Genomic DNA, 14,220 nt, shown 5'->3' with positions numbered 1-14,220 from the left:
ATGTACTAGCGAGGGTTAAAAATATTCACAAAGAGACAAAAACAATGGGATTCCGTAATGAGTAGAAGTTTTGTTAGATACATGACTTTTACAAACAGTTGACATTTTTCTGCAAATGAGTGCTCGACAGGTTTTTTAGTATACTGCTTATGGCAACCGGTAAATTAATAACTTCAGATGTGCTTGTAGGTTGGAAATAAAACTGACCATGGTGGTTGTGGTCACTGGATCTGTTTGACAAAAAAATGTGGTCTGTAAGGTGCGCTGCAGTTCACAAATGATCAACGTGGTGGATGTTGGCAGATAGACAAACAGGTAAGCAAGACTCTCATTTACCATAGAAGGAAGGAAAGGTGACACGTTGCGAAACATCGCAGTTCACGAGAAGAATGTATAAACAGATTTGTCTGGCGGCGTCCTGCCGTTGAGAAGACAGGAATAGAATAGGTTACTTATAGCACCAGTGAATGCAACTCAGTGAAGCGGAGAGATCCACTTCGCTGTTGACCCGACAGCGTTTATGGCAAAATTTTTATCAAAGGTTGAGGTGCTCCTCGTTTGTTTGTTTAATTGTTTGTTTGTTGCATCAAGGTCATGTTTAAAGTAGATGCTTCTCTGTGGCTTGAACTCAGTTTCCTTTCGTCCGTCACTTTTTTGTCTTTTTTATTCCTAACGGAAATTTTGCTTTCACCAGAATGTGCACAGATGGACATAAGTGGTACTGCAATGCATCTGACTGAGGGGAGTATCGTATTTCAGTGTGTATGCGTGTGTGTGCCCATGTACTGGAGACTTTTTCTCTTCTCAAAGTGTGACCGGTCAAAATGGCGACGAGGCCTTGCTGGTCTACCCTCAAGACTTTCTACTATCATTACGGCAGAAGGCCCCACAGGTCCCTGATGTAAATTTGTGAAATTCCGAAGAATAGGGGAAAAAAAAGAAATTAAAAGGATTTAGTGATGTGTCCAATGTGCGCTCCCTTCATTAAATTCGATGGGGACCACCGACCTTTGACCTCTTCTGTCTTATGTAAACACACACACACATAAGAACAGGTACTCGTAAGGAACTTCGTGAACGAAAATCATTCCAACAAAAGTTTTTTTGGCGATTAATAGACCTCATCCAGGGTGACGACGAACACAAACATGACTTGCAGTAGGCGTTTACTTACAGCCAATGAAACTTTGTGAGGTTTCCTTCCTTGTCCCCAGCCCGCTCCCCCACCCTCACCATGAGCGACGAGTCTGTACCTGCAGCGACGTCGACATCCACCATCGCCCCGCGACATATCGAGATCACCTGGCTTTTGAAAGAGTTTAAGGGCAACTCCACTCCCCTCTCATCGCTTTACTGCAAACAAACAAAGCAAGAACAAAAAAAGAAATGTTTTTGCAATACGCAGAAAGAACAGGCTGTTATTTTCCTACACCACACCTTGAACTCATGGTCCACGCCTTCAGTTGACAGGTTAACGGGTAACTCGTATGTCACAAGCTGGTAACAGGAAGTTCTGGCTATTTGGATATGTGGTTAAAGAAAATGTATATGAAGTAGACAGACAGAAAGTATAATATATACCAAAAATAATATTTTACACATTAAACTATTTTAAGGCACAGATAAAGTAAGATATCTCAATGTAAATAAAAAGATTTTATAGAAAATATTTACGGTGAGGTAAAGAATGTATTCATTTGACAGCATTATCAGCGGGTTTTTTTTTCTAGCCGTTTGTAAGAAACTTTAGTAAGAAGATGATCAATGATGACATGCAGAGATGAACTCTCTTGTGACAGCAAAGTTATCCTCGTACACGTGAAGTAGCCAAACTCATCTGACAACTACTTTCTAACGATGCTAGCGGACCTCAGTACATTTTATGTATGGTCAATGTGTGGAGTGCTCGGCAGAATGACTAGCATCTTCCTCATTTAAAACTTAAAAAGCAACTAGAACAGACGATTACAGAAATGTTAAAAAATTATCTCATCTAAGTTCTACCTTTGACCCTGGCTTCAATTGTAGCCGATCATTCGTAAAAGAGTTTATTTCGAGTAGAAATAAACTCAATCAGACAGAAGAAGAGTCATTCCCTGTTCCAACAAAATTCTTCTGTTCAATCGTTGATCCAACAGCTACTAACAACGGTTATCTATCGAGGCATGCAGTGCCACATTAATTTAGCTCTATGCAATTTTCCTCTTCGTATCATCTCTATCGTCTACTTCACGATCTACATTTCCAGAATGGTAGCGTTTTGTGGAAGTACTCAGGAGACTAAAAGCAAATGCTTTGTTTGTGTCTCTAATTCCAAGCAGTTTGTCGAGGGAAACATTCCGTGCAGTGTGTCCACGCACTACTCTGACGTCACAGCTTCATACCGTTTAGTGCATTTCGATGTCCGGCCGGTCCTTGCTGTTCTAAAACCTGAGACCTGTCTTTTTACATAAATGTTACTAAAGTCGTTGCCGTTGGCTATATATCTTGTACAAAAAAACTTGACACCCAGTGGGTTTTCCTAAACCTAGAAATTTCTGAGATGCACTTACCTTTCCGTAGAGATTACTAAACGTTTAGGGGATGCGGATTTGGAGATTCGAGCCCGACTGGCGAAAGCCAGACAGGCCTCCACCACACTCAGGAGCACATGGAAGGCAAAAACCATCATTAAGAAGATCAAACTGAGAATCTTCCAGTCAACTGTCATCAGCACCCTCCTTTACGGATCCGAATCACGGAAGATGACCAAAACCATCAGTAACAAGCTTGACGTCTTCCAAAACAGATGCCTCAGGCGCCTACTTAACATCTTTTGGCCAAACACCATCACCAACGAAGAACTCCACCGAAGAACTGAAACCGAGTCCATCACCACGCAGGTTCAACGAAGGCGTTGGCGATGGATTGGACATGTGCTCCGCCAGCAGACAGCAGACCTCTCTACAGTCGCCCTACGATGGACTCCAGACGGCCGAAGAAAACGAGGCCGCCCAAAGGAAACTTGGAGAAGAACAGCGGAAAGGGAGATGAAAGGAAAGGGCTGGACATGGGGTTACCTAGAGCGGGCTTCAGCCGATCGACATCGGTGGCGGACTCTGGTTGAGGCCTTATGTGCAACCTGATGCACGAAGAGGAATAGATAGAATAAACGTTAAGAAAGCCAATTGTAATGTCATTAGAGTCCTTCCTGCGATGAAAGTGTCCGTTATTGCTATTCATCATACTAAGATCTTACGCTTACTGCTTTCCTTACGAATCCCGTCCCCCCATGGTATAACCTTGTAGATGTACAGGAACTCGCTGTTTAAGTTTTTACTTTAAACATCAGTTTTCATTTCATACTTTGTTTGATCGCATAAAACTCGTACCTTTCTCGTCTTAGGTATAGAATAAGGAGCGGAATCAGCTTTAAGTTTACCGGTAAACAAATATTTTTTAAAACATCACCACGTATAAAGACACAAGAAGACAAGTTGGCCTCAGACACCTGTTTCTTTAAAATTAACTGAGCTACATTAAAGGTACCGCATGGCTTACCTGTAAATCGTGGCTTACCTGTAAAAGCCAGTAATGCAATCCCCTAGTTGTCAAAATATATTATTGGTTGCTAAGGTGTTCACTATATAAGGCGGACTCAGGAGAGACAGCTATGTTCACCTGCATTTTTCGGCTCAGTTAACATCCAAGTACAAAGATGAATCGTGTTGCTGTGTTTGGCTTTCTTGGTCTTCTGCTCATCATGCAAGGTCAGACATAAAAATAAAACAAAAAAAATAAACTCAATGTATACACAGGTTCGCGACATTTTTATCACAATAATGCTTAGGATCTCTATGACCTTTTATTGACCTCTGTATTTTTGCAAACCAGTCCCTTTAGTCCAAACTCCTTCAACAAGCGAGGCAACCACAGACTTGAGAACCACAACATTGAATGAATTGACTTCTACATCAGCTGCAGCAATTTCGTTAACAGCTGCATCAAGTACATCATCAACAGCAACAAGTTCAGCTGTGGTGTTCAGTGCTACAAGTTCATCAGTGACAGCTACAAGTGGACCAAGCGGTAAGACGAGTTCAATCTCACTTGTCCTGAGAAGCTTTCATAAATCAGCAAGTAGAGCAAAAGTCAAACCACTCTCATTGTACTCCACCGCTCTCTAATAAAATGACTAGTTTGAAAGTGTTGTTTGCTCCTGAATCTTTCTCTTTGCTTTCGTTCTTTTGGTTGTTTTCTTTTTCTTTTTTTTTTTCTTTTTTTTTCTTTTTTTTTTTTTTTGATTGCTTTCTTTCTTCCTGCAGCTTTACTTTCCTATTTAATTTCTTTCTTTATTAAAATTAATTTCTTAGTGACACACACGCGCAAACGTTTGCCATCCACCCATGGTTTCCAGTTGTAACAATGTGTGTGTGTGTGTGTGTGTGTATATGTAAATAATTCGTTATTGCTATTCACATACTAAGATCTTACGCTTGCTGCTTTCTTTAAGAATCCCATCCACCCATAGTTTAACCTTGTAGACGTACAGGAGCTCATTGTTTAACTGTTTACTTCAAACATCAGTTTTTATTTGATACTCTTCTTGATCGCATAAAACTCATACCTTTCTCGTCTTAGGTATAGAATAAGGAGCGGTATCAGCTTTAAGTTTACCGGTAAACAAATATTTTTTAAAACACCTCCACGTATAAAGACACAAGAAGACAAGTTCGCTTCAGACGCCTGTTTCTTTAAAATTAACTGAGCTACATTATAGGGACCATATGGCTTACCTGTAAATCATAGCTTACCTGTAAATGCCAGTAATACAATCGCCTAGTTACAGGGTAAATATTTTGTTGGAAGTTGTTAAGGTGTGCACTATATAATGCCGACGCAGGAGAGGCCGTTATGTTCACCTCCATTTCTCGGCTCAGTTAACATCCAAGTGCAAGAATGAATCCTGTTACCGTGTTTGGCTTTCTTGGTCTTCTGCTCATTATCCAAGGTCAGACATAAAATATAACAAAATAACAAACTGTATTAGAGGAATAAAGTTTGTTTCAAAATTTCATGAACAAGACTTGGTTTATCTACTTTTTCTAATTATAAATCACTGTATTTTTTCTTTGGTTGTTTTGTTGTTTCTGTTTTTGTTTATTTTTTTGATAGGGAGGGGGGTGGATTGAAGTTTGTTTGTTTGTTTTTTTGTATGCTTTTTTTACTTTTCTTAACATGGTGAATATTATATAAGTGCGTTTTGTGACACTTTAATCTAGTTTCTATAATTACATTTTGTCACTAACGGTTCTACAGTCATCTGCGAGGTAGAGCAAAACTCCAATAAAAAAATCTTAATTTAAGAAAGAAGTCAAGACTTAAACACAGCAGTGAAGACAGCAGTCAGGTATTTCACCCTTTGCCTACCATGGACACGCAGCAGGCAGCAAAATCCCTGTTTCTTCTGTTTTCATCTTCACCACTGAGACAAGTGCACTCCCTGAGTGTGTGGCTACAACAAAGAAATGAAATAGTTACACCCCCTCCACACACACTCACGCTGCTCTCTCTCACACACACACGCAAACACTTGCATTTCGCCCATGGTTTCCATTTTTGTTGTAACAATGTATATATAAGGCAGGTTTGTGACATTGCTGATTATGTTTTCATGCTAAGGATCGTTATGACCTTTATCTACCTCTGTATTTTTGTACAGCAATGACTTCCGTTCAAACGACCACAATCGGGGCAAACTCAAACGAGACAACCATAGCAACTACAACATCAAATGAAACGAGCTCACCAATAGCTACATCAACTTTAACATCAGCTGCGGAAACTACAACAACAGCTGCAGAAACTACAACAACAGCTGCAACAACTCCATCAACAGCTGCAACAACTCCATCAACAGCTGCAACAACTCCATCAACAGCTGCCACAACTCCATCAACAGCTGCAACAACTCCATCAACAGCTGCAACAATTCCATCAACAGCTGCAACAACTCCATCAACAGCTGCCACAACTCCATCAACAGCTGCATCAAATCCGTCAACAGCTGCGTCCAGTTCACCAGCGGGAGCTACAGCTGGGGCGGCCAGTGAGACAGGTTCATCAGTGACAGCTACAAGTGTAACACCAGGCAATACAAGTATGATCTCATTAGTCCTGAGAAGCTTTGATATACTGACAAATATAACACAAGTTAACACTCTCACAATATACTCCTCCGCTCTCTAATTAAATCGACTAATTAAAAAGTTTTGTTTGCTCCTTTTGCTTTTGTTGGTTTTTTTTTTTGCTTGTTTTTCTTTTTTCACTTGCTTTGCTTCTTTCTTACCAACCATACGCCATATTGTGTGAGCAAGATGGACTGAAAAGATCTGCAACAGCAGTCTGTGGAAAAGAACCAAATGGGGCTGGACAGGACACACCCTGCGCAAACCAGCTGACACCATTGCCAGACAGGCACATGACTGGAACCCTCAGGGGAGGAGAAGGGTTGGGAGACCAAAGCAGACTTGGAAAAGAACAGTAGAGAGCAAGGTAAAGGACGTGGGAACCACATGGGCCCAACTGAAGTGGGCCGCCCTATATCGGGTCCGTAGGCGAGGTGCTGTTGCGGCCCTGTGCCCCTCAAAGGAGCAACAAGAAATAAACTTCTTCCTTTCCTAATCATAACTTTCCTATTTAATTTCTTACTTGTTCTTTTTTACCTATTTTCTAAGTGACATTGCTTATCTATTTTTCTTTGTACTTATTCTTTTTCACTTAACAAAATGTTTAACTTTGTACGTTTTAGTTACCTTCTTTTTATAATTTTATTTTTTCTATACTAACCTTTTCACTTAGTCTCTGCTTTCGTTCTTTAACTCATTCACTACGGAGCACTGAGTGCCTGCGAAGCAAATTTTCACCGATGTTTTAAAACAAAATATACCTGTTAACCTACACAAAAGACAACTATCTGTGATACACATGTTCACTCATAATTTACTTTATTACTTCCCTTTTATAGTTTTTTGTTTAAGGTAACAGCACATCAGACTACAACTCGTCAACACAAGGATGTAAGTATGATTTTATGTCTTCGTATGTATATCTACGAAGGGGGGTGGAGGGGTATGTTTTCCTTTCGAGGTGCGTGGGGTGCAGAGGGGTATGTCCCCCTCTCGCACTGTTGCTGCTGTCCTTTACATGATTCTCCCCACAGCTCGTGGTAGCGCTCTTCTGTGTCTTTGTCTTTCCTCAGTTTTGAGTTGATCCTCGACTTTATCTGGGATGGTGGTGCTAAGATTTGTCTGAGGAGGTGTGCTTTTTTTTCTAAGTGTCCATGTGACGAACGAGGCTGGGAGAAGGATGGACCTAAATCGGCCTAGGGGAAAGGGGTCTCTTCAGCTGGCTAGCTCACCCAACTTTCACCCTCACACCACTCACCCACTCACCCACCCGTTCGCACGTCCGCACGCGTAAGGAATAACAGTCACACTCTCCCGCGTGCGCAAACACAACCGACAAGACAGTTGTACACAAATTATAATTACAAGAAAATTAAGGTTGAATCATACGAGACGCAACATTGGTCTCTAAATACATGAACTATCATCAGGTCACATAAAGTTAAACAATGCAAAGAAACAAAGTACACTTTTCTTCTAGTACTCTGAATCCGCATCCGACGAAAGCTCCCCCGGAAGGGTACACTTCATCAGTCTTGGACAGTTCTTCATGACAGACTGCCCCTAGACAACCAGTAGTGGACAGCCACAGACCTGCCTTGGCACACTACGGTCACTACTGGCTGAGATCACAGGTCACACACCGATGCCCCTGGCAATGACGATGGCGATGACGTTAGGAGTGAGTTTCCTGACGCACTGTCCCTAGCTCACTGTCATTGCTGCTCGTCTGGTTGCCCCAGGCAACGGACGCAGATGTTGTGGCGATTTCAGGCGACAGTTGTCCGGCACCTGCTCCAGACGACCGAGACCCCGGAGATACACAGGTACAGTAGTCACTACCCCTGGCGGTTGCCCCAGGCAACGGGTGGCAGAGTTGCTGTTGCCGGTTCTGATGGTGTATCGCCTTCTTGACGTCTGCGAGGACGACACTCCCTTCCTCACTCCCACGGTTCCAGACTGTAAGTGCCAGCAGGTAGTGCGATGCATTCAGGTAGAACGGGCCCCCTACAGACTTGCTGCCTACAACTGATACAACGCTCACAGACGGTAGTCCCTGCTGGTGTGTATGGGAAAAAGCCCCGACTACAGCTCTGTCCTAGCCTACATACCACTGGAGTACGTGGTCCCTCTGAACTACATCGAACTTGTCCTGACACTATCGATCTTTAACTAAAGTGACTACATCCCACCCGCTATACTCGTCCCTATGACATCTACCGTTCCTCTTTCTCACTGTCGGCCACGTCGACCTCCAACTGTCGCGACACTCAGTCTAGTTCTCTCATTAAGCACCGGTGTACAGTTGGTGGCAAAGAAAACAAACTCTGTTCTCATGGCCGAGTGTACCATTCTTTCAATTAACAGCCGTTCCCCCTTCCGTACGCAGCCTCGATTCCCAGGCTCAGCTACCACAAAGGGAGATAACATCATATTGTCCACTCACAGCCTGGTATCACCCCCGGGGTACCAACTGCCCCTCTTTAATGTTTTCATTACTACTTCGGCCCTGTTTTCTGGCTTTGAACCAGGCAGGTTCATGAAAATCCATATTGCCTATTTGTATTCTGTGAGGATGATGTTGCCCCTCGACCCCTCGCCGAGAAACAAGACCTATGCAACAAATGAAAAAAGGAAAAGCACATGAGACGACTTTTCGTCGTCCCTATTTTGATGTTTTATGAAAGAAACTATTCTGTGAATACTTGTAAATATTTTGTATTTCTTTGTTTTTATTGTTTAATAAACAAATGTGGAAAAAATGTATATCTACGCACCCTGTCTGATTTTGTATCAAAAGAAATATTACGACCTGTACATTTTAAAAATATGCAATTTGACAAATCTAAAATTTGTGACTTAAGACTCATTTGTTGTCGTGGAAGGTGACATTATTATTATTGTATCTCCTTCTTTTTGTCGTTCGCTTCTTTTGCTTGATTCCTTCTCTATCCATGCAAAGCCATACAACAATATTAGTAGCAAACTAGTGGCACACAAAGCCATGAGAATCCAGGTTGACAGGTCGGGTACATGCCTACTACATCGGGTGCCATGGCTGTCACGAGACGTATGTCTGACACCGGAGAGAAAACATTTATCTGCGAGTGAAAGAGCTTCGGTTTCACTCTACCTTCTTTCTGTTTGCTCTGAGAGAGAGAGAGAGTGGGGAAAGGGCAACGTCTACAGACAAATAAATAGAAAGACAAAACGAATATAGGCTTATTTAGTAAATATGTGTTCTAACTATAAAATGTTTTGATAATTAAAATTCTGCATGTAATCTGCTCAAATGCAAATATGCAAAATGTTATTATAGAAACAATACTCACATCATGAATTGTCAGTGCGATCGTGTCCGCGCGTCTGTGTGTGTGAGTCTGTGTGTGTGTGTGTGTACGCGCGAGCGTGTGTTTGCATGCCTATATGTATTTCAGTGTGCGTGCATGCGGGCGTGTGTGAGTTTGTGAACATTACAAAAATTCATATCCTATTTGTGTTTCGCAATCAGACAGTTGTACCTTACGTCTGTCGGTGACCTGGTGTCCAAGCAGCATCTCAATGTTGACTGTTCTGTTGGCCAACTTGCGCAACACAGTATAATTGTAATGTATGTGTGCATTTTCTGTGTTAATAAGTATGTAAAAGTAACAATATCTAGCGTAGTGTATATAAATTTCCCAGTTATCCTTTACGTCTGTCGGTGACCTGGTGTCTCCAATGCAGCATCTCAGTGTTGACTGTTCTGGTGGCCAACTTGCGCAACACAGTATAATTGTAATGTATGTAGGTATTTTTGTGTTGATAAGTATTTAGCAGTTAGAATATGTAGCGTGTTTATGAGTTTGCCAGTCAGCTAACTGAGAAGCACTGCATGTGTGTCCGTCTGTCTGTGTGGCGGGAGGTGCGTTTATGTTTCTGCGCTTTTCAATGTAATGAAACTAGTTTTTTGTAAGCAAGAAAACTTTTCTTCATAAATTATTATTTTTAAGAAAAGCAGCAAAATACATCTTATGACAAAGAAACGTATTTTTTTTTGCCCTGACAGGTGTCGCTGCCTTCCTCAACGGAGAAGACCTTCCATAAAGTCCCTGCGCATTGATTTTAAGTTTAGATTATGAACCTCTGTACTAAATACTGTTATTGTAGTTCTAAAATCCCATATTTTAGTTTAAATTCTGTATTCCCCAAATATAGGACTTGATTTTTTGTGCCGCGATTAAGAGATGTGGGAAACAACTGTATCTATGAAAAGTAAGGTAGTTTGAACAAAGAACTTGTTTGAATATATTTGTTACAATTTTTAATTATTTTTTGTCTTTTTAAGGGTTGTATAGCTTGTAGAAGTAACCGCTCATTGACCATAGAGACAATATTTCTTTCCTTGCTGTTGTAGTTGACAATTTCTTTCTCTCTCGCCATCAGCATTGCGAAGTCAGCGTCTCTCTCCACCTCTCTCGCTCTCTACTATACTTCACTTGGAGCATCTCAATATGAACCAAGTTAAATCTTGGGGATTGTGTTTCCTTAAGAAAGAAGAAAAGGACCGTTGATGTTTTCTGAGTTTTGGAAACGTCCTTTTATTCTTTTTTATGTGAAATTTGATCAATCAGGTGACTTTTTGTAATCTGTTTTACTCTATTGTCTACAAAAGGCTCAAATATTCTTCATGCAAAAAAATAAAGACGAAACAGCTTTTTATAGCTTGATCAAAAGTGTTTGTGTCGATAAATATCATTTACAGAGTCAAAGGGATTTATTATGCCGTTCTAACATTTTTTGTTGTTTGCACCGAGATACTTCTGAAAAGCATTTTACACAAACTGGTCATGCATGTTTTTCTTATAAACACAAAATAAAGCAGAAAAAGTGCTGCACATAAGACAAACACGTTTATGTCACAAATGTATAGTTACTGACATTATAGTTACTGACATAACAGGTATAATACCTCACAAGAAACTTTCTTACAGCTGGACTATTTACAGTCTGGATATATTCCCTACCTTCCTTTCTTTCTCTTTCTTCCTCTCTTAATCTCTTTTTTCCCAATATATTATACTCGTCAGTATATTAAAGACACTAAAAAATCACAATATATTGAAAGCAGTCAAAATCACAATCCACGTTTGTACTCTTTCCACATACAGCAGCTGGATGATGGCAATGAACTTCGGTGGAAATCCGTAGAGCTGCATCAATTCCCCGACGGTTTCCCTGTCTATGGAGTCAAAAATATTTTCCTAATCCACAAATGTCGTGTAGAGTGGGCGACTGCCATTCGGTTGAATGTTTCTGTATCTCGTTCTCGCTCATCTGACAATATCCAACACCTTTGCATATCAAAATAAAATGACTGTTATACTAAATGAAAAAGGTGCGGTTGAGATATACTGAGGTACACTTTACAAGCTAATGAATAAATTACCTATGCTGCGCATTGACATGTAAACACGTAGATAAATAAACACAAGCAAGTGTTATCTAAGTATTCTTACACAAAATCACAAACCTCGGTAGCTCACTCAGTTCCCTTCGGACGTGTGGAGTAGATCGTGAGGTTCCCCCCACCAACCCTCCACACACACCCAAACACACACGTACGAACGCAAGCACACAGAGACATATATATAATTAATACACACAATCTCTCTCTCTCTCACACACACACAGATTTTATATATAGACACAGACATATAAACAAGCACACTACGTTTTCTATTGATTCTCGACGAATGGTTTGTGACACTACGTGACCTACGACCTCAGCTCGTCACGCTACGTACGGAGCCAGCCCAAAGCGCGGATTCGCCTGAATACGCGCATGTCGGAGGTGGGTGGCACATTGTTGTAACCACAGTAGAGTCTGAGCTTTTAATTCTTTAAACAAAAACATAAGGGAGAAAACACGGGCTTCTTTATGAAATGTTCCTCTCTCGATTACTTTCCCTTTAAAAAGCTGAATAGACTGTAGAGACAGAAAATAAGGTCCAACTTGTTTAGTTAAGGGAAGTTCCAACAATGGACTACCAAAGATACTATAACTAAAAGCCGAACTTGTCTTTAAGCTAATCGTTGTACTGTTGTACAACTAATTAACAGTTTACTATCGTTCTATTCGTCCACAATAGATGTACAGCACTGTCCTGTTCAATGACTTTATATCTCACTGTAAAACTACAGTATGACTGTATCACTAATACGACCCTCACTGTCATACATCATTTGCTTATACATACTACACTGTGGGTGAATTTCCTTTTTAAATCACCTAAGCATTTGAGGGCACTAATTAGAGACGTCGCAGGCGATTAAAATGTACTGATTGCATCTTATCTGTCACCCTTTTCTCTCCCTCCAATCGTGCTACATTTCTTCTCCATATTCTTCCTTTTGTTTAAACCGATTTCCTTCTTTTTTTTTACTTGGTGTTTGACTAGGCCATACATTTAAAGTGTACAAAAGGAAAAGGTTACTGATGAAACCTATAATAATAAGAAAATAAATAAAATCATACAAATAAGGTTCTTTCGTATTTGCTAATCTGTGTTAGCTAGTTGCAAACATAAATGACATCGAACATATATAGACATGATTAAATGCTATGAAAAAGATAAAATAGAAGTAAGGTAGACAATGTTATACCATCTTGGTTGCATACATGTCAGCAAACTAATGTCTCTGCGATGCGCGCATAAGCTTTAAGTCATTCAAAAAGTTTTTGTGTAAGGCATCCAATAGAAACCTCAAGTATTCTAACCTGTCCTCCATGGGCTTCCTCATCAGCATGGTAGCCACTACCTGATGGCTGCTTCACATCCGCTGTAAGAGATGCTGGTGCGAGAAGAGGACAGAGCAGAGCTTTCCTGTCTCAGTCTTTAACCAACTGACAGAATCCCGGGTTCGGTCCTGCACCTCGCCCTCAATCTTGCTCATGTCCACCAGAAACTCAGCCTCGGCCTCCTGCCCCTGACTTGCTTCTGCAACTTGTTACTCACTTCTATCATCATCTCCACTTTATCTGACAGATCATTCACGGCCGCTCGAGCGTCTGCCTCAGTGTTCTGCACATCTTGTCCCGGACATTGCGGGTGAGGAGCGGTGCGCCACCTGCACAGCAGACCTTCGCACCCCGAGCACGTGTCTGGCGTGACGTCATGTTTGCCGCGTGCGGTCGCCATGATCACGTGGTCCGTGGGTAGACAGTCGACTTCAAACGAGATGAAATCCTCTGTTTTGTTGATGATCGGAATATCCAAAACATCATTGCGACACAGGGGGCAGAATACCTCCCGCCGTTGTGCTGTTACCCAGGTGATAAGACAACCCCGGCACAGGATGTGACCGCAAAACATGATCTTGGGCTCCGTGAAGGGGCCCAGACATATGGCACACTCGGGGTCATCAGCTGAAAACGTAGCCTGTGTCGTGTCCATATCTGTTGAAATAAATAAATAGCATTACTTTTTAATTTACCATGTTATTTATGGCCTAGTCGTAGTAAACAAGCAGACATTGTTCGCCTTTCTAATGTAATGCTACTCGGATATGAGCAACAAAACAAATACCGGAACTAGTATTTTTGATTCCACCTCACACTGATGAACATAGATTGTCTACCCAAACAAGCATTTATACTTGTGTAGAGCCTGCATGCTCAAGGGGAAAAAGAAATGAATTACACAAATATGATTAATGCTTGGAGCTGGGTTGTAACCACCTATGGTTAGACCAGGGCGTGAGTAATCATCAAATGTTTTTGCTAGCCATGAAACAAAAAATATCTGTTGTTGGTCAGCAAGAATGAATTGTTCGCAGGAGGCACAGTGACCGTTTCTATTTGTATCATGTGTATAAAAATGTCCTCACTCCAGAAATATACTCTTGACATGTAAATGTATTATGTTTAGGGATGCCTTGGTTTGTTTTCGGTTGGGAGTCAGCAACATCAATACACTCAAGAAACGCTTTATTTACAACCAGAATGCTTACAATACAAATAACCCAGATTGTGAGGATGAAATCAATCTCTTGCTTCACTGCCCACGGTGCA

At 41.1% G+C, this 14,220-nt stretch overlaps 1 protein-coding gene and 1 long non-coding RNA gene across 4 annotated transcripts; one reads left to right on the top strand and one right to left on the bottom strand.

Moving 5' to 3' along the window:
* The first annotated feature begins 4,890 nt into the window (after positions 1–4,890).
* Positions 4,891–10,876, top strand: LOC112572580 (integumentary mucin C.1-like). 3 transcript variants are annotated; one of them, XR_003101030.1, is made up of 5 exons: positions 4,891–4,990; positions 5,702–6,118; positions 7,027–7,058; positions 9,679–9,777; positions 10,216–10,876. XR_003101030.1 is itself a non-coding variant. In XM_025252321.1 (4 exons), exons 1-4 carry the CDS (start codon positions 4,939–4,941, stop codon positions 10,267–10,269), a joined length of 555 nt encoding a protein of 184 aa, XP_025108106.1. In that variant the 5' UTR covers positions 4,891–4,938; the 3' UTR covers positions 10,270–10,876. The 3 variants fall into 3 exon arrangements, 1 of the variants encoding a protein (XP_025108106.1); XM_025252321.1 differs by lacking the exon at positions 9,679–9,777; XR_003101031.1 differs by lacking the exons at positions 4,891–4,990; positions 5,702–6,118; positions 7,027–7,058; positions 9,679–9,777 and adding an exon at positions 9,784–9,949.
* LOC112572581 lies at positions 10,746–13,457 on the bottom strand. Its single transcript, XR_003101032.1, has 2 exons — positions 12,928–13,457; positions 10,746–11,500 (listed from the first exon to the last, which is right to left on the bottom strand). It is a non-coding gene; the product is annotated as an uncharacterized LOC112572581 (long non-coding RNA).
* Between the last annotated feature and the right edge of the window lie 763 nt (positions 13,458–14,220).

The sequence above is a fragment of the Pomacea canaliculata genome, linkage group LG9 (assembly GCF_003073045.1).
Source record: "Pomacea canaliculata isolate SZHN2017 linkage group LG9, ASM307304v1, whole genome shotgun sequence".
Lineage (NCBI taxonomy): Eukaryota > Metazoa > Mollusca > Gastropoda > Architaenioglossa > Ampullariidae > Pomacea > Pomacea canaliculata.
The sequence above is the reverse complement of the archived record's forward strand: the minus strand, read 5'-3'. Positions and strand labels throughout refer to the sequence as shown.

Coding starts and splice junctions, on each gene's coding strand:
- LOC112572580 (XM_025252321.1), top strand. CDS start 4,939: ATGAATCCTGTTACCGTGTTTGGCTTTCTTGGTCTTCTGCTCATTATC. Junction 4,991..5,701: donor TCTTCTGCTCATTATCCAAG/GTCAGACATAAA, acceptor ATTTTTGTACAG/CAATGACTTCCGTTCAAACG. Junction 7,059..10,215: donor CAACTCGTCAACACAAGGAT/GTAAGTATGATT, acceptor TTGCCCTGACAG/GTGTCGCTGCCTTCCTCAAC.